The sequence below is a fragment of the Diabrotica undecimpunctata genome, chromosome 9, assembly GCF_040954645.1.
Source record: "Diabrotica undecimpunctata isolate CICGRU chromosome 9, icDiaUnde3, whole genome shotgun sequence".
Lineage (NCBI taxonomy): Eukaryota > Metazoa > Arthropoda > Insecta > Coleoptera > Chrysomelidae > Diabrotica > Diabrotica undecimpunctata.
Window position 1 is genome coordinate 1,174,305 of NC_092811.1, and position 19,839 is coordinate 1,194,143.

At 33.9% G+C, this 19,839-nt stretch overlaps 3 protein-coding genes across 4 annotated transcripts in view; 1 reads left to right on the forward strand and 2 right to left on the reverse strand.

Annotated features, from left to right (window-relative positions):
• Window positions 1-19,839, forward strand: part of LOC140449368 (tyrosine-protein kinase-like otk) — a 296,812-nt gene that overhangs the window by 153,021 nt on the left and 123,952 nt on the right. The window lies entirely within an intron of this gene.
• Window positions 1,564-6,341, reverse strand: LOC140449369 (uncharacterized). Its single transcript, XM_072542522.1, has 2 exons — window positions 6,128-6,341; window positions 1,564-1,798 (listed from the first exon to the last, which is right to left on the reverse strand). The coding sequence occupies exons 1-2, from the start codon at window positions 6,282-6,284 to the stop codon at window positions 1,596-1,598; spliced, it is 360 nt and encodes a 119-aa protein (XP_072398623.1). The 5' UTR covers window positions 6,285-6,341; the 3' UTR covers window positions 1,564-1,595.
• On the reverse strand, window positions 11,934-14,297 carry LOC140449370 (kunitz-type serine protease inhibitor bitisilin-1-like). Its single transcript, XM_072542523.1, has 2 exons — window positions 14,092-14,297; window positions 11,934-12,182 (listed from the first exon to the last, which is right to left on the reverse strand). The coding sequence occupies exons 1-2, from the start codon at window positions 14,225-14,227 to the stop codon at window positions 11,998-12,000; spliced, it is 321 nt and encodes a 106-aa protein (XP_072398624.1). The 5' UTR covers window positions 14,228-14,297; the 3' UTR covers window positions 11,934-11,997.

A 19,839-nucleotide genomic window follows, 5' to 3' on the forward strand; every position in this document is an offset into this window, starting at 1 on the left:
AACTTTTATTGGTTATATATAACCAATAAAATAAACATCTTACATTTCTTGCAAATTCATTAGTACCTGTTAACCTCCATCACTCCGACACTGGCAACCTTATTTAGGGATTAGTAATTCTCACAACTATTGTATTCTATTCTGCTCCAACCTTTATACCTGGTGGTCATACTCAATTTAAAATTGTTTTCCTATATACTTCTGTAAACTTGTTGACAAATATCTGTTTTTCATTGAGTCACCCGTATCAACAGTTTAGGGATTTGCATACATAATTTATTGTTTTATTACTCTCTCATACATAAAAATACACTATAGATATGTCAATTCATTTCTGTTTGTGGTTTGCTCTTGGTCGACATTCGATAACAAATTTATATCTGTAGTTTTCTGGCTGTTTTTTATCACCTTTTTTGCTCCCCGGCACCGACAAAATTTTTAATTTCTAATTTAACTGAGCTGCCACCGTGTTTCGGAGGCAGCTCGGAAAGTAGTCGTTAATTCATGTTAGGGGCGCTTGTGCGACCTGAAAACCCTAACACTAGACCTTAGCCAGAAGGTTACACGAACTTTACTTTACTTTTTTTTATCACCTTTTTTGAATAGTAAAAGTCGTTCGCTCGTTCTCCATTCTTCGGGTATTTTATTTTGTTTTATAATTTTAATAATTACTATTGTTAATTGTTCTGTCATTGCTGTTTCACAATATTTCAGTAATTCGTTTGGTATCCCGTCTTTAACTGTTGCTTTTCTGTTATTCAGCTTTTCAAGTATTTTCCGAACTTCCTGTACATTTATATTAAGTTCTTCATTTGTGGTAATTTCTGGTGTTTCCGATTCTAGCGTCGTTTGTTCTTCCTCTGCATGGAGCTTTTTTAGGTAGTCAATCCACGTATCCTCTTTTATGCGTTTTGGATCTATAAGTTCCTTTACCACCGTTCTTTGATCTCTTATGAAGCGCGATATTTCCTTTTGCAGACCGTAAAAATCATGTTCCATTTCTTTCGAAAAGCGTTCCCATTCTTCTTATGTTTAACATGGCAATCTTGTGGATTACATCTGTAACTTTTGTTCGTCTTCTTATTTCTTCATTGAACTTGCTGAGCTTAATGTTGAGCATTCTCCGTTCCATAGCTCTCCGAGTCATTTAGAGTTTGTGGACTATATTGGTGTTAAAAGCCCATGTTCTTCGTACAATTACTCTGCTTCCTCATATTCGTGATCTGATGTCGAGGCATAGGTACACGTATATTATGAATACTCTCTAAAATACATCTCTTCAAAGTGGGCATCTCTCGTAGTCTAAGTGGGCGCTAATACGAGGCACCGATCCTCGCTCCGACCATAGGATCGTACTATATTATCGATGGCCAGGTAAAATAAATGCATTATTTTAAATACGAGCGTTCACTGTCAGTGCTATGCTCTAAGCGAGGACACGAGGCGATGATCTCCGTTGTGAACGTACCCTTAGTACGCTTCTTTAGACTACCTAAATGTATACTAAGATGAACCTAAAAGTATACTAAGAAACTAGAACTTTTTTTGTAAAAAAAACTGACGTTTTTATTATTTTGAACAATCTTTTATTTATGTTAAGATCTACGGTTTACAAGATTGAAGCAAATTGGTTTTGCTACTCTTAAACACTCCGCTTCAGTTACAAAATTATTCTTGGTAGCGTTGCATCCCGTATAGAAAGCGGTAACGCATTTATTGGCTAAGATATCCCACGTCCAGACTGTCTTTCTTGCCAAACAGGTAGCTATAGATCTACGTTCTACGGCATCGGAACAATCTGCAAGAAATAATAAAGTAAACGTGGTGTGATATTATTCCTAAGATATTAAAATTCATAAATAATAGTGATAATATTTTACATTGCATTATTGCTTAATTGCAATTGTTTTCAATCAGAATCGGGGAGACATGCAGTGTGTCAAGTTTAACAAAATATCTGAGTTTGCATAATTGCAAGTAATCCAAGCGTGGCCTTGCTTACACATGCACAACAAAGCTAACCGATATCGTCATAGGCACGGACGATTATAAAAACGGTAAACAATGGAATTAGGAGAATTGAGTTCTTAATTATCGAGATGTGGATCTCGTTACAACATCTACTAAGTACTATCTAATTTATTAACGATTAATATGTAATAAGTGTTAACCATATGTATTCCCCAATAAAGGTGCAAGTACATAGATGAGTCATATTTAGAATCCGCCGATCTATCCCAGGATGGCGTAGCAGGATGGACAATGTAGATTCTTCTTCTTCTTCAAGTGCCATCTTGGTTCCGAAGGTTGGCGATCATCAGGGCTATACGTATTTTCGAAACTGCTGACCGAAACAATTCGTTGCTGCTACAGCTATACCATTCCTGGAGATTCTTTAGCCAGGAGTTTCGTCTTCTTCCTATGGACCTTTTTCCTGCTATTTTCCCTTGCGTAATTATTCGAAGCAGTTCATATCTTTCGCCTCTTGTAATGTGTCCCAAGTATTGCAGTTTTCGTTTTTTGATCGTAAATATGACTTCCTTTTCTTTATTCATTCTTCTCAAGACCTCGACATTTGTGACTCTCTCGGTCCATGATATTCTCAGGATTCTGCGATACATCCACAGTTCAAATGCCTCTAATTTTTTGGTATCAATCTTTTTTAACGTCCATGACTCCATTCCGTAGAACAGCACAGAAAGTACGTAACATCTCATCAGGCGAAGTTTCATTTCAAGGCTCAAATCTCTTCCGCAGAACACTCTCTTCATTTTAGTGAATATGGATCTGGCTTTTTCTATTCTTATTTTGATTTCTGCTGAGCTATCGTTGTCTTCATTTATAAAAGTGCCTAAATATTTGTATTTGCTAACTCGATCGATAATTTCATTGTGTAAATATAAATTTTGGACATTTTGTGTTGATTTCGATATTACCATAAATTTAGTTTTCTTTATGTTCAAAGATAGTCCACATTCTTCGCTGCAGTCTGCTATCTTATTCACCAATGTCTGTAGCTCTTCAAGTGTTTCTGTGTTCAGAACGGTGTCGTCTGCAAATCTGAGATTGTTTAATCTAACACCATTTATTTTAATACCTACGGATTGCTCAGAGAGTGTTCTATTCATTACGTCTTCGGAATAGAGATTAAACAGGGTTGGTGACAGTATACACCCTTGTCTCACACCTCGCTTTATTTCAATTTCTTCAGTGGTATTATTCTCTACTCTCACTACTGCTTTCTGATTGTAGTACATATTTGCTATTAGTCGGATGTCTGGTTTATCTAAATTCTTTTCTGTCAGGAGTCTGATTAGGTGATCATGCCGCACTTTATCAAAGGCCTTGTTGTAATGTATGAAACACATGAATACATCTTGATTTATGTCAAGACATCTTTGAGACATAACGTTCAGTGCAAACAACGCCTCTCTTGTTCCAAGTCCATTTCGGAATCCAAACTGGGTATTATTGATGTCCATTTCCAGTTTTCTGTGTACTCTAGAGTGTATAATTTTCAGAAATATTTTCAGTACATGGCTCATCAGACTGATTGTACGGTAATCACTGCATTGTTTGGTATTTATCTTTTTTGGTATAGTAACAAAGGTGGATAAAAGCCATTCTTGTGGTATTTTTCCTGATGTATAAATGCTATTGAAAAGTTTAACTAAAATGTGAATCGAGTCTTTTTCTATTAGTTTAAGGATTTCCGTTGGTATTTCATCTGGACCTGGGGCTTTACCATTTTTCATTCTTTTTAGTGCGTTAGTAGTTTTTCCATGTCTTCAACTGTTCTTCTAGTTCTGTTATTATGTTTCCGTTGACATTATACAGGGTATTTGGCTGCTTACGTTTTTGTGTACCTGCAAGTTCTTTCACTTTTGTATAATGTAATGTAGATTATTTACCTCATATGACACTTATTTATTATATGACTGACGACTCTTAATTATTACGAGGGCACTTTTTTGTTATAGGGATATACGTTTTCTATGGTACATTGAAATTTCAATACAAGAATAGTTAATAATCCTACATAGAGTCGACCACAAACCTGTAAACACCTAATTCTTTCTTAAAGGAAAGGTCCGAATTATACAAAAACAGGGATACACCAATCAAGAGCAAAATTTTTACGTTTCCAAGTAACCAAAGTATCAATTTGCAAATTCCATGTCGTATGGTGAAATGTTATATACACTCTATTCTTCTCTATACTAGATACTTGGAAGAATTATGTGGAAGTAACTTTTGCAGATGAAAGGCAGAATACCATTGAAGACACTGAGTGCCAAACAGGACCCCCAATTACCATTGAAGAAGTCACGTCAGCTATTAAAAGACCTAAAGATGGTAAAGCGGTAGGGCCTGACGAGTTTTGTGCACAATTCCTAAAACTTATGGATGAACAGGGAATAAAATGGATAACAACTGTATTCAACAACATATACGTAACTGGAAAAAACCCCAAAGCTGGTTAAAGTCGACCTTCGTGACCATACCAAAAAAAGTAAATGCCAAGACATGCGAAGACTACAGAACAATTAGCCTAATGAGCCACTTACTTAAAACGTTCTTGAAAGTGATACACGGCAGAATATATAAAAAATGCGAAGAACAAGTATCATGGACGCAGTTTGGATTCCGCGATTCCTTAGGCACCCGAGAGGCTCTATTCGCTGTCCAAGTGCTTATGCAAAGATGCAGGGATGTTAACTGTGATGTGTATAATTGTTTTATCGACTACAAAAAGGCATTTGATAGAGTAAAGCATGATAAACGAATAAACATCTTGAAAGAAGTGGGGTTAGATGATAGGGACTTAAGAATCATCTATAATTTATATTACAACCAAACAGCCAATATTAAAGTGGAAGACCAATTGACAGAGGTAGTCTCTATAGATAGAGGAGTGAGGCAAGGATGCATTCTGTCCCCGGTGTTATTTAATATATACTCTGAATATATCTTCGAGCAAGCGCTAGGCGAACTACAAGAAGGCGTATTAGTCAACGGAATACGTCTAAACAACATTAGATATGCCGACGACGCAGTAGTTTTTGCAGATAGTCTGGACGGTTTGCAAAGAATAATGTCGCGTATATCAGATATAAGTAGAGAACACGGACTTGATCTTAATACGAAGAAAACGAAGTACATGGTAGTCAGTAAGCGCGAAATATTAAATACACAGCTTTTGGTTAACCAACATCCAATTGACAGAGTGGACAGCTACACATACCTTGGTACCAACATTAACAGCCAATAGAATCACTCCAGTGAAATAAAACAACGCATAGGAAAAGCGAGATCGGTGTTCATAATGATGAAGTCTCTTTTCAGAAGTCACGATTTACCACTTGCTACCAAAATCTCTCTCATTAGATGCTATGTATTTTCTACGTTATTATACGGAGTAGAGGCCTGGACACTTTCCGAAGCTTCTTTAAAAAAACTGAAAGCATTCGAGATGTGCTGTTACAGACGTATTTTGAGAGTTTCATGGGTGGATCGTGTGACTAATGTTGAGGTCCTACGTAGAATAGGCAAGGAATGCGAGATTATTAACACCATCAAAGAGCGCAAACTAGAATATCTTGGCCATGTTATGAGGAATGAACAGAGATACGGCTTGTTGCAACTCATTCTTCAGGGCAAGGTATTTGGAAAGAGGACCAGGGAGAAGAAGAATATCTTGGCTTCAAAACCTGAGAAAGTGGTTTAATACATCGACAACCGGACTATTCAGAATAGCAGCAAGCAAAGTTAGGATAGCCATGTTGATCGCCAACATCCTGAACGGATAGGCATCGTAAGAAGAAGAAGAAGATTCTTCTCTATGGTGCCGAAGTTTAGACTGTTAATGTTGACTTGATGAGAAAGCTGGAAGCTTTTGAGATGTGGCAAACACATCCTTTGCTTCATGATATAATTATTGTATCGAAGTGGTACAAGTGGGTCAGAAATATCTAATTATAAAGCATGTGAAGCTTTTTTGGCATAAATTACAATAAAAATTAAATCGATCAACGATCCCTCTTGCAACAAACTAATTTCAAAGATATTGTATATTTAACATCACCTATTAGCATCCTCATATAGTATAGTAGTTGTTTATATTTACCTGATTGTTGGTATGGCCTAGCTGCCATGGCTTGTGCACTTTCCGTAGAATGCTCAACAATGACCCAGTCATCATCTCCACCTTTGGAGTTTTTAATGCTAACTCCTATTACTACAGAAACATTGATTACAATCGCTAACACTACTATCAACTTCATTGTTGTAACTAGGAAATTTTCTTTAATATTACTGCTTTTTTACTGTTGTCGAAAAGTAAGTATAAGTTTATTATCTCGTGTCATTAGTTGACCTTTCTTTATCAAAACCAGGGTATTATATCGAGATTTAATAAAAATAACTTGTTAGGAGATGCCATTGAAATGATGAAATACAACTTAATTTTGGATCAAATCTCTTCTTTCTCTATCTTTTTATTTCTCAAAATTCCTTATATCTACCTTTCATGAATTTTGTAGCAAAACAAGAAAAAAGGAAACATTTAAAAGTTTTTATGATGTTTTTATAAAATCCAATAACTTTTTATTGTGCATATTGATATACAATCGATCAGAACAAGCTGGAGTTGTCGTTTTTACACAATCTTGTTCAGTTTTGAAGTTGTTTTTGGTCGCACGAGAGCCTCCGTAGAAGTCTTCGACACATTTTTTGTCAGCGTGTTTGAATACTGGCTTCAAGTCATTGTCACAGGTAGGTCTTTCGCATTGTTCTACAGCGAGGCTACAATCTGTAAAAAGTGGTTAGATTGGTAGATTAAGTGGAAATTAAGTTGAAGGTTATATCTCATACGTATAAAAGTATGATTGTGATGTGATATTGAACAATTTTTACCATTTTCAAATTTTTGTATTTTATAAAATTTCATTATTATCAATAAAAGTTGAAAAAGGTCTAATATGAAATTAAATATAAATATTTTATTAATTTAATCCTTAAATGATGCTATTTAAATGATAATCACCACTCGAATAAAGGGGGTAGGAAACAAAAAACGTTATTTGTCACATTTTAATGAGGTTATATGCTTAAGGTATAAAAAAATCACCGAACAATGCTGTTTTTCGAATTCAGAGAATATTTCTATCTGAAAATAGCTAATATAACTCTGCTATTAGAAGAAACTGAAAAAAAAGATCAAAAATTGTTCTTCATTCACGTGGAATTGAGGTTACTTGCTAAAAACATGGGTTTTGCAAAAAAAATATCAAAAAGAAGGGTTTGGACATTAAAATGTATGTTCATACATTTTTTTATATTTTGAAAGCAAAAGCATCGCATAGGCATTTTTTTGGTTCGAAAAAAAAACACATTTTTTGCGATAGGATTCACGAGGGGCCATTTAGGGAGCTAAAAATTTGGCTAAAGGCTTTCTAAATATGTACATTTGAGTGACCAATACCAAATAAGAATCCAGCCAAGCGTAGTTATACCATCTTATCACGCTATAGCCTTTGACTAAGTTTATAACAAATTCAAAAATTGATAATATTACTAAAAACAGATAAAACAAAGACCAAACCAAACAAGAACAAAAAAATAGTTGTTTTACGACGAAAGCGATACATCAAGCAGCTGCAAAGATTTCTAGAGAAATTTTAGGCCCTAAACGTCGGCAAGAAACACAGAATTTATGACAGTTATAAAGAATAATAAACTTATGGTTAACAGAAAAGAGACTCAGTACGATTCATATTTTTTCAAATTTATTTTGGATCAAATCACTGCTCTCTCTATCTTTCGTATTTCTCAAAATGTTTTATAATATTTCATGGATTTTGCAGTAAACTATCGTTCAAAGCAAGTAAAACGAAACGTTTCAAAACAGTTTTTATTGTATTTATAAAAATCCAATAACTTTTTATAATTCACATCAATGTACAATCAATTGGAACAAACTGGAGTTGCCGTTTTTACACAATCTTGTTCACTGTTGAAGTTGTTTTTGGTCGCACGACAGCCTCCGTAGAAATCTTGGACACATTTTTTATCAACGTTGCTCCATCTAAATACTGGTATCCTGGCATAACAGACAGGTCCGTCGCCTTGTTCTACACCGAGGCTACAATCTGTAAAAATGGTTAAATTTCAACACATAATTATTTATATATCAATAAAACACTGAAAACTTTGTTTTTAAAACTTCCACAAAATTTATTATAAAATCTTATCACTACACTTGTTTCGGCAGAGTGCCTTTCTCAAGTGATCTATATTTTGTATGTGTTTACACTTTATAATCTTTAACGAAAACGAGGAGGGGAGAACTGTTTGTCTCAAGTTGGTCATTCAAATTATGTGTTTTTTAATTTGTTAATTTCCATAGATTCTAATAAAGTAGCTTAAGGCCTTTATTTTGGATGTAAAGAATTTGAAATTCGTCGTTAAAAGAATGATTATGATCTAGAAGCTGAAGTGCGTATGTAGAATCTGTTTTTCTATTATTGAAAGCCCTTTTATGTCCTGCTATACGTCTGCTAAAAGTTCTACCAGTTTGACCGATGTAAGTTTTTGGGCAGTCGCCACATTTAAGTTTGTATACACCATTATGTAAGTGCTTTTTCTTTTGGCTCTTGTTGTTCTTAATATAGTTGCCCAAGTTGTTGTTTGTTCTAAAAGCTGGTGTTATTCCTTTCTTTTTTATGTGTTTGGCTATTTTTGTTGTTATTTTTGTGTTTTTTCTCTGGTACTCTGGTAAATACTAATTTCAGAGCTTTCTTGTGTAGTTTTTGATTTAAAATTTTATTAATTGTTTGTTCGTTGTATCCATTGTTTACTGCTATTTGCTTAATGATATTTAATTCTCTCTCAAAGTTGTATTTTGACAACGGAATTTATTAATCTATGTAACATGCTGTGGTAGGCTGCCAATTTATGTTCTGTAGGATGGGATGATGAATTGTGTATAGTATGGGTAGGTTTATGAAATACGAAGAACTCATGTTTGTTTTTAAGTCTGATAATTTTTAAATCTAAAAAAAGTTATTGATTGATTTTGTTCTGTTTTGAAAAAAGTTTTCAGTGTTTTATTGATATATGAAATGAATTTCCATCAAGTAACGGTCAAATCCGTCACATAATTATTTATCTTTAGTTTAAAGTAAGTTTATTTTTTATTTTTGACGTTTGGATTTCCTAAAATTCCCTAAATTTCATAATTGGTAATACAAAAAAATTATAGTAGTTTAATTTATCTGTTTTATTCATAATATTCTTAGGGTGTGTTCGTGGGACGACTTGGAGAATAGTTCATTTGACTATATAAAATCACCTTCAATTTGAGAATACCTGTCATAGACCAGGCAATATCTGTTTTGGGTTGATGAAATACCAACTCTTTTCAAAAATTTAGATTTCAAAATGATTTTGCGAAAACTTTGTGTTGGAAATTTGTGTATTGTTTTTTGTATACTAAAAAGATTTTCTGTGTAAATCATAAAGATTCTATGTGGCTTTTAAATAACTGAAAAAGATTATTGAAAAAACATCGAACTTTGAATAATCTTTTTAATGGGTTTTGCTAATTTTGCAATGATACAATTATTTTTTTTTTTCATTTGCAATTAATTCTATCTTGTAGGTAATTTAATTGCAACGTATTTTTTTGTCAACACAAAATTTTTCTTAAATGTATAGCTGCCTATAGCAAAGAAGAGGAAAAACAATTGAGTTTTCTAATTTTTTTTCACAAATTGTTAAAAATTTAGGCCACTTTTGAGACCGCATAGTGAAATTATCATTTCTAACTAATAATGTTTCAAAGCGATTAAAGGAAAAAATAGAATCAGATACGATTTATCCAAATGAGGGACTTTTTTAACAGATACCGCCTGGTCTATCAGAAAAATGTTGGCATAGGGTTTGTTTGAGGTTGATATGCTCCCCCCAAAAGACAAACTACACATTCAAAAAATTTGAACAAATTTGAGAGGGTATATGTGATGACCAGAAGTATTTTGAGAAATTTTAAGCAAACTTCATGTTTTCGTTTTCGAAAAACCTAAAAAAAAACTACTTTTTTCCAAGTATAAAGCGCGAAAACCAGACATACAATTTTGTTAATTTTCTTACAGCATAAAGGTATAATTCTAAGAAATACTTATGAATTTATTGAAAATTTTTGAATGTACAGTTTTGTTGCAATAAGAAAAAATAATATATTCCGGCTTATAATAAAGCTACCGGTCAGAAATTGGAAAAAATTTTAATAACAACATATATAAAACTGTAAAAGTGGAAAATATTTGCAATAAAACGTTAAATATTTCTTCCTAAACATATGAAAAAAGAAAAAAACACCAGTGATTACACAGCTGACTCTTTTTACTTATATAACGCTGTTTCTCAGTTTTTTCCAACAATAGCACGTTAGATGGCAGATAAGGATGCCATTCCAATAATTTATACATCAAATCCTACAAATTTCTTATTGAAAAAATGCCTATTTTTGGGGAAGTGCATTGTCCAAGATGTTTTATTATCTTCAAACCAAACTTTTGCTCAAAATCGCTAGTTTATCCACCGGATAAACACAAAGAAACAAAAACAAGTTTGATTGTTTGTAACGATTTCTAAAATTGATAATAGTAACAAAAACAGATGAAACAAAGACCAATACCAAACAAGAACAAAAAAATAATTGTTTTGCGACGTAAATGATTCGTCAAGCCAAAAACAATGCAGCTGTGAAGATTACTAGAGAAATTTAAGGCCCCAAACGTCATTTGTGATGTGTCAATAACAAATGAAGTTCATATAAACACCAAAAAGTACTTACCCCCTTTTCTAAAAGGTCTTGCTGCTAAAGCCGCTGCATCTTCACCATATACTTGGCTGCTTGCTATAATGCAAAAGAAGAAAAATAGGACAGCAGTTTTCATTGTCTTTTTCGTTTGTTACTAGTTTGTTGTCTAGAAGGCAGTTAACTGTTATATAACGTCAGGAGGGGAATAGTTTTATATCAAAATGCAGACCGTGACCTATTGCATCGTAGATAACTTGAAGTTCATAAAATAAACCAAATATTTTGATGAATAAAATTTGTTTAATTCTAATAATATTAATATCAAAATGTAACTATTTTGTTATTTGTTATTGCATTAAATTTCTTACGAGCTGATTTGGGTATATCTCCAAGCATCATCTGCCGCAGTTAGACGAGAAAAGAAGAAGTACATGTACTGTATTAAGGGTAATACAAAGCAGCAGTGGATAATGAAATACCTTGTAATTTTCTACTTTAACTAAAACTAATGATATCAACCAGTTTTTTGCGAGGTTTTTACAACAAAAATTAAACGGTACCGGAAAAATTAACTTTTTTAACAATACTACTTATGAAGACAATAAAATTTTTGTTTAAAATGGTGAATGTGCAAAACTGAGATAAGATATTGATATTCAACTTTTCTGCTGCAAATTTTCTGCCGTGTAGAATGTACTGATATTGATTTCCAAATTCACTATAAGTTGTTTTCTTCTTCTTCTTTGAGTGCCTCTCCTATCGGAGATTGGATATCATTAGGGCGATTCTAATTTTATTTACTGCTGTTTTGAATAATTCGTTAGTGGTACAGCCAAACCAGACTCTTAAATTTCTCATCCAGGACATTCTTCTACGCCCTGGATTTCTGCGTCCTTGGATTTTTTCTTGCATTATATTTTGTAGGAATGTGTACTTTTGTCCTCTCATTCTCTTCTCGTCTCATCAGGTGGCCTAAGTATTCAAGTTTTCTCTTTTTTTTAGTCTTGTTTGAAATTGTACTTTAAAAACATAATGCTATTGGCTGGTCTGTGTGATCCATATCCTGGTCCCCCCCCCAGCTCTTTGAATCATTTCTCAAAAAAAACTATTAAATTAATTTTTTATTTATATAAAATATTTTTTATAAATGCATGTTTTTGATTATTCTAAAATTAGCTAGAGCAAACTGGAGTAGCGGTCTTGACACAGTCATTTTCAGATCTGAAGTTGTTTTTGGTAGCATGGCAGCCTCCGTAGAAGTCTCGGACACATTTCTTTTCGTCGTTGCTCCACCTGTAGACTGGCTTCCTGGCACGACAGCGGTATTCGATGTCTATTTCTACACCAAGGGCACAATCTGCAGAAGAACAAAAATATCATTACCAACAAATCAAATCAAGCATTTTTTCAAAATCAACAAGAAGCTTATAAAATCCTAGCAAAGAAAAAAAGCAGGAAAGAATTAAGACAATGGAATCAACAAGAGAAAAATAAAGTAATTGAAAAGTAATTGTAAAATAAGACAGATAAAAACAAAGAAATATACAAGTAAGACTAAACAAAGCTAAAAGAATATTAGGCCAAACACATCAGCAATACATCGCAATTGGTCAGCTAAAAAGAAGATACTTCGCACAGAAGTCACTATAAGAGCTTATGGTATTCATAATAACCACAAAATGTAGAGAACTACTTAAGGCTTGTAAGCAATTAAATTGCAATGTGATATTCACTGGAAAGCCAACTTACTGACGTTAGCATCAAAGTTTTTGAAAATAGAAGAGGCATGGGATATGAATTCAGATCATTCTCCCATTTATATTGTTCTAAAAGCTAGTCATTTGTGGCATTTTAAAGTAATCACTGTTTAAATGGGAATAAGCACAATTAAAGGTTAAAGTACGTTTATTGACGTTTCAATTTCTACTTTGAAAATCGTTCTCGACAACGATTTCCGAAGTGGAAATTGAAACGTCAAAAAACGTACTTTAACCTTTAATTGTGGCTTATTCCCATTTAAATAGTAATTATTCTCCCATTCTACTAACAATCAGTGAAGAAGCGTTACAAAAGAAACTATCTCCTAGGCTAGCAAACAAAAGCACTGCTTAGGAAATTAAGCAAACAGTTTCTAAATGATATAAAGAGGGAAGCTTTAAACTTCCGTGATTTTTGAAGTAGCTTCTGCAATATGTTGTTCTTCTGAGGCCAAAGAGATACCGAATTGCTCTTTTTTGTAATTTAACAATATCATGAGATTGGCCAGCTGTACTAGAACTCCAAAAAAGAAGACTATATCGAAGATGAGACTCTAACAAAGAAAAATATGTTAGTTTGGAAGATGCTAAATTGATTTCCTTCGAAACAGACCTTATTGCATAACGGGCTGAGGCTAATTTCTTACTGAAGAAATCGATATGAAGGGACCGTGTAAGGTTGATGTCTATAAAAGTACCAAGAAGTTTTACAGAATCAAATATACTGATTTGACTGGCTGTTATTAAGAAGCAAGGGTTGAAGAGCTCCTTTATAGGATAATGCTACTGTCTCATCCACGTTAAAAGATTAAATTAGAGTCTGATCAGGTTTTTATTGTAAGAAGATCAAAAATTATAGTTGCACAAAGAGTTGCAATATTAGAATTGCTTCAGGTGATACTGGTATCATCAGTGGAAATTACTCACTTAATAAATTCATCATTCAGATTGGAATATTGTAGAGATTATGATGATAGCAAAGCCAGGTACATTTCATCATACAGACCTCTATCTCTGTTGCCTAAAGAAACAACCACTTATAGACTTTTGAAACAAGCAAAGCAAGATATTATAAAAGCACTGAAAACGTCTACAAAAAGAAAGAATTTTGCACTCATTTGATAACGGATTTATTGGTCAAGGTTTGTTAGAGTTTGTTTCAAACTCGACGAAACACTACTACGATGAAATATTTTCGAAGAATATTTGGGTTAAATGATACATTTCCTACCGATCAATTCTTTCGTAGTTATGGACAATGCCAGTTACCATTCAAGATTAAAAGAAACATTACCTAACAGTAACTGATTAAGGAATACTCAAAAAATAAACCTTTCAATTTGACAGCTGATAAGCAAGGCATTACCAAAAAAGATTCAGATGAACTAATAAACAGTATGAAGTTATACATTTGTAGGGAAGCGCTTCAAAGTATACTAAGGAAACTAAAAATTTAAAACGTTCATGTACATCGCCTATTAGAAATGACAAAATCAAACTAATGCTTACCTTCTTTTCTAAAAGGTCTTGCAGCTTGAGCCGCTGGATCTTCATAAGTTACTTTAATTTCTGGAAGATTTTCGTCACCAAAAACTTGGCTGCTTGCAATAAGGCAAAAACAGAAAAATAGTACCGTAGCTTTCATTTTCTGTTCGATTTTAACTTTTGTTTGTCTTAAATTTTTTTTAACTATTATATGAGATCAGTGGACATACAGTTTTATACCAAAATGCGGACCTTGACTTGTTGTATCGATGATAAAAATAATTATACCAAATAAAAATTATTATTTTTAAATTATCTTAATATTTGTTATTTATTTAACGTATAAATATCACAGAATAGATAATTCAATTTATATTTATACATTATACAAATTATTTGAATTTTTTTTATATATATTCTATTGACTCTTCGGTTGAAATTAGGAAGTATGTTGGATCGTCTGTGCATGTACAGACTTGTACTACATATGTGAAAGTGAAACGACACAATCACAGGAAGCCGAGGAGGTTTACCCAATCTTTACGCAGTTTTCAAACTAGGTAAGAGCTATGCAAGACAGATTATGAAACTGCGCATGCCAACGCGATATTTCCAAGCAAGACGAAAAATTAGAACGTGTTCTATTTTTTATGTTGCCGTTATAAAAAGTTTACCATTCAGAATAAAATTGAACCTTATTGTGTAAGTGTATGGTAAATGTTAATTATTGGATGTAATAATTGTGATTTATATTTGAATATAAAAAAATGATGTCGAAGAAATAATAAAATTAAAAAAAAAATAAAAAGTCACTAGGATATGATAATATTAGATCTGAAACTTTAAAAGAAATAACCAAACATATTTCAAAACCTTTAACATACATGATAAATACATGTTTATATAGATGGCAAATTAGTAAGGAAAGAAATATATCCTGTGGTGTCCTGCAGGGAACAGTCTTAGGGCCAATTCTCTTCAATATCTCTGTATATCAATGATCTATACAGACTGAATATTACACGTAAGATAATAAGCTTTGCAGATGACACAGCTATTTTCTATGATCCCATACTTCCCAAAAATTTCTTTCACTCGTTTTGTGGAAGTTAAAGTTACAGGTCGTTTGTCGTGCAGTTTGGAAAACACGTTGTACATGAAACCAAGTCGAGGAATGGATGAAAATGCATGAGCTAGAACGGGCTGCGGGTAAGCGGTGCAAAGAAAGGCTTGAGGTATTTAGGGGTGACTCTGAGTCAAAACGGAAAGTGGGGGAGCACGTAAAGGCGGTGACTCAAACAGCTGCTTTGGAGGGATCATGCGTAACATCGGAGGGCCCAAAAATGAGAGGAGGGAGGCCCTCCATTCTGTTGTGGAATCGATCGTCCTCTACGCTGCGCCTGTCTGGAGTACTGCAGTTTTAACAAAGGCGTACCGAAAGCAGCTCACCCGAGCAGATAAGAAGAGTCTATTGAGGGTGGCATGTGCATACAGAACAGCCTCTGCCGTGGCATTGGGAGTTATCACCGGGTGTATTCCGATGCACGTGCTGGTGAAGAAAAGAGGAAGCATATACGTGAAAAGAAATGAAGACATAGCAACAGAACGATTAAAAAAAAGAAGAAAGGAAGAGGTCCATAATGGTGTGGCAAGAGGAATGGGACGAGGTGAGAAGGGTGGCGCAGTGGACTAAGTCGTTGATCCCTAATCTAAGAAGATGGATAGACTGCGGGCACGGGCTAACGCAGATGCTCACAGGACATGGTTGCTTTAGGGCATCCCTTTACAGATTTGGAAAGGCAGAAAATGACAAATGCCTGGACTGTGAAATATCGGACACTGTCTCACACACTCTATTGATATGGATAGATGGATAGACGAGAGGAACCTGCTTGAGAGAGAGCTGGGAAGTAGGGTGCAATTACTCACGGAACTGGTGGAGGAGAGAGATGCTTATGTCGTCAGATCGGTGAAGATATGTGAGGAGAACGTTGGAGAGAAAGGAACAAGAATAAAGGCGACCCGAAGGAGGCACGGTGCCCAGCAGCAAGCAAGAAGATAAGGCAGAATGAGAAGGGGCCAGATTGAACATGAACAGGGAGGAACATAGGGAGAGAAGGATTCAGTCGTAGTGAGAAAGAGAATTGTGCGTGAATGAGAGATCGGACGAATGCCGTCCCGATGTTGCGTCCCAATCTGTAATTCGGTAATTCACCGCTGAGGAGGGTGTTTTTTTAGCAGGTAGGTCTCTGGCATTAACGGCGATGGTGTCCGAACAACCACTGCGCGCGGTCTTGGATATCATCGTGGCCACGCTGGAGGAATCCTGCATAACCAAGGCTAGAAGGTGGTTCTGCCCATCTTCTAGGACCGAGGTATGTTTCGAACATTTGGACCACGCCCCCTCATAAAGAACATCCTTAGTAACAGATAAAGGCAAACAATTAGTAGTAATAATATAAAATATTTATAATTTCTGAAAAGGGTACCACCACATGTTTGGATAATTTTTTATTTTTCATATTAAGTGGACATATACAATAATCAGCGGTTCCATTTATTTTGCCCCAAAATCTTTTGCCATGCTAAAGCGGCGAACTGTGTCTTTGCAATTTAGAGATTAATATGGTCATATTTTATTTATTTGATTCCCACTAGTGCATTTAAATGTAAGTGTTTGCCTACATCAGTTTTAATAAATGTATTGCCCCATATATTGTAAATTACATAAATATCATTTTATAAGAAATAAGGTGAGCTCATTTCACTCTATCTTTAGCTAATTTAAGTTATAAGTATATTTTAATTAAAAGTGAATTTTTGATTGCCTCGAAACATTCTTCAAAATGTTTAATAATAAATAAGATATAATAGTTAGTTCATTTTGTTATCGAAAAATATAATAAATTTCCTTGTCTGTTTGATATTATCAATTAGGTTTCCCAATTAAAAGAGTCCTTGATTGCTGCGACAATTAAAACTCAGTACAACTCATATTTTTTTCAAATTAATTTTGGATCAAATATTTACTTTCTCTATCGCTCTATTTTTCAAAATTGCTTATACATTTTATGAATTTTGCAGTAAACCGTCGCTCAAAGCAAGAAAAGACTCATTGTCCTGGTTGTCTTTATGTTTGATGTCGTCTGTTTTTTTGGGTGGTTTTGGTGTCCTGCTTTAGGCTCTTGCCTCTTCAGGACCTGGTTTGTTTTTTTGTGGGTGGTGGCACTGGCGTGTTCGTGGTTCACTGGTGGTGGTGAGCTGATCTTCTGGTCTTCGGAGTAGCGCCTGGACAATCAGAGGTGAAAGGCAATGTAGAAACGGTTCTTTTCAGAATTTATTAGTCTAAAAAATAAATTAGTAAATATGTGAATTTGAATTATATATATTTATTAGTTGTAAATTGTGTATATGTGAACGCGGCGCGAGAGGGCAGCTGTGGCTGGAACCTCTGAGAATATCAGGTATCAAGCAAGAAAAGAGGAAACATTTCAAAACAATTTTTATTGTATTTATAAAATCCAATAGCTCTCTTTGTATAATGCGTATCGATATACAATCAATTAGAACAAACTGGAGTAGCCGTTTTTACACAATCTTGTTCAGTGTAGAAGTTGTTTTTGGTCGCATGACAGCCTCCGTAGTAACCGTGGACACATTTTTTGTCAGCGTCGCTCCATCTGAATCCTGAGATCAAAGCATCACATGAGTCCCCGTCGCTTTGTTCTACGCCGAGGCTACAATCTGTAAAAATAGTTAAATTTCAACACGTATTATCACTTTAAAAAACTTATTATTTTTGTTTCATAATTGGTATTACAAAAATTCTGCTAATAATTTAAAATTTATCTGCTTCATTCATAATGTTTTTGAGGTGCTTTCCTGGGACGACTTTATTGGAGGATAATTCATTTGACCACATGAAATCAACTTGAATTTGAGAATATTCTTTAGAAAAATGATAGCCTATGTTTGTTTAAAAGGGAAAGAACCCCAATCATGACCTATTTAAATCTTTTTAGTTGTAAAATACTTTGTCTTAATATTTTTCTAACAATAGCACGTTACAAACATTGTGAATAAGAATAACATTCCAATAATTTATGCCTCAAATTTTACAAATTTCTCATTGGGAAAAAGAGTATTTTTGAGGGTGTGCATTGTCCAAGATATATTGTTTTCTGCAAACTAAACCTTTGCCAAAAATCACTGGTTTATCTACAGAATAAACAAAATGAAGCAAAAACAAGTTTTTAACAAATTCTAAAATTGATAATAGTAACAAAAACAGATAAAACAAATACCAAAAACCAAGTAAGAACAAAAAATAATTGTTTTACGGCGAAAATGATACAACAAAGTAACTGTGAAGATTTCTAGAGAAATCTAAGGCCCCAAATGTCATTTGTGATGGGTCAATGACAAATGACGTTCATAGAAACACCGAAGAGTACTTACCCTCTTTTCGAAAAGGTCTTGCTGCTAGAGCCGCTGCATCTTCATAAGTTACTTTGATTTCCGGAAGACGACCATACACTTGGCTGCTCGCAACAATGCAAAAGCAGAAAAATAGGACAGTAGTTTTCATTTTCTTCTACGTTTGTTACTAGTTTGTTGCCTGGGAGGCTGTTACTGTTGTATAATATTAGAAGCGAAATAGTTTTATATCAAAATGCAGGCCGTGACCTCTTGCATTGTTGATAACGCGAAATGCATAAAATTAACCAAAATGTTTTGATGAATAATGTTTTTATTGTAATAATCTTTCTAATCTTTCTATCTTTCAAAAATGTAATGATTTTGGTAACTGTCGCACGAGTTACAGTACAATGACCGCTACCATCCAGTAAGTTCCACCACGTGGATTCCAACACGGGGCTACCGCTTGAACATTCTGGACTAAATTGCGACGTATTGAACAGCAAGATCAGCAATTAATAAATTCATGTAATTCATTTGGATTTCCGTCAAAATTTGGAAGAATGCATAAATTTTTAAAGTCAAATTGTGGAACTGCCATATTTTAAAAATTTTCAATATAATATATAGTCAATAGTCAAATAGGTATAGTAATTTTCAATAATCAATATATAAATATATCAATCTTAATCTACTTATTTTCTATCTATTAATCTCTATGTTTATTAATATATAGTATTTATTAAGCTATTCAATTTTGTCTAAATCTGACTCTAAAGTCAATCTAAGGACTTAGAGGAGATATTTTTAAATTACTTTAATCTTTGTGTTAATCTATTCAAATCTTTGTTTTATTTATCTTCTAATTTAGCTCTGATTCAATCTAAGGACTCAGAGGAGTCTGATTTATTAAGAATTCTTTCAAAATCTAATCTTCTTAATTCTAAGTAATAATAAAATCGCTTACAGGATAAAGACGATGCCGATGTGCATTCCTTTGCTCCTGAAGGCTTCTTCTAACTTCTAATTCTCTAATTCCCTCGGGTGAACTCTGCAGACGGTTTCCCTGGGGCTGGTTCTTGGAACAGTGGACAAACACTTAAAAGTGACGAGGATCTATAAAGACTCTTCCACCTCCGTACTGACTCTGCGCCAATTATGAATGTTCTTGGGAAAAACACTTTTTTAAAAACTGAACTTCACAATTAAAACTTTTATTTCGACTTACAAAGATTTTAGTAACAACAATAATAATTTAAATCAGACTGAAAATATTGATTTTAACATTGTGTTTTTATAATTTATTAATTGCCGATCTTGCTGTTCAATACGTCGCAATTTAGTCCAGAATGT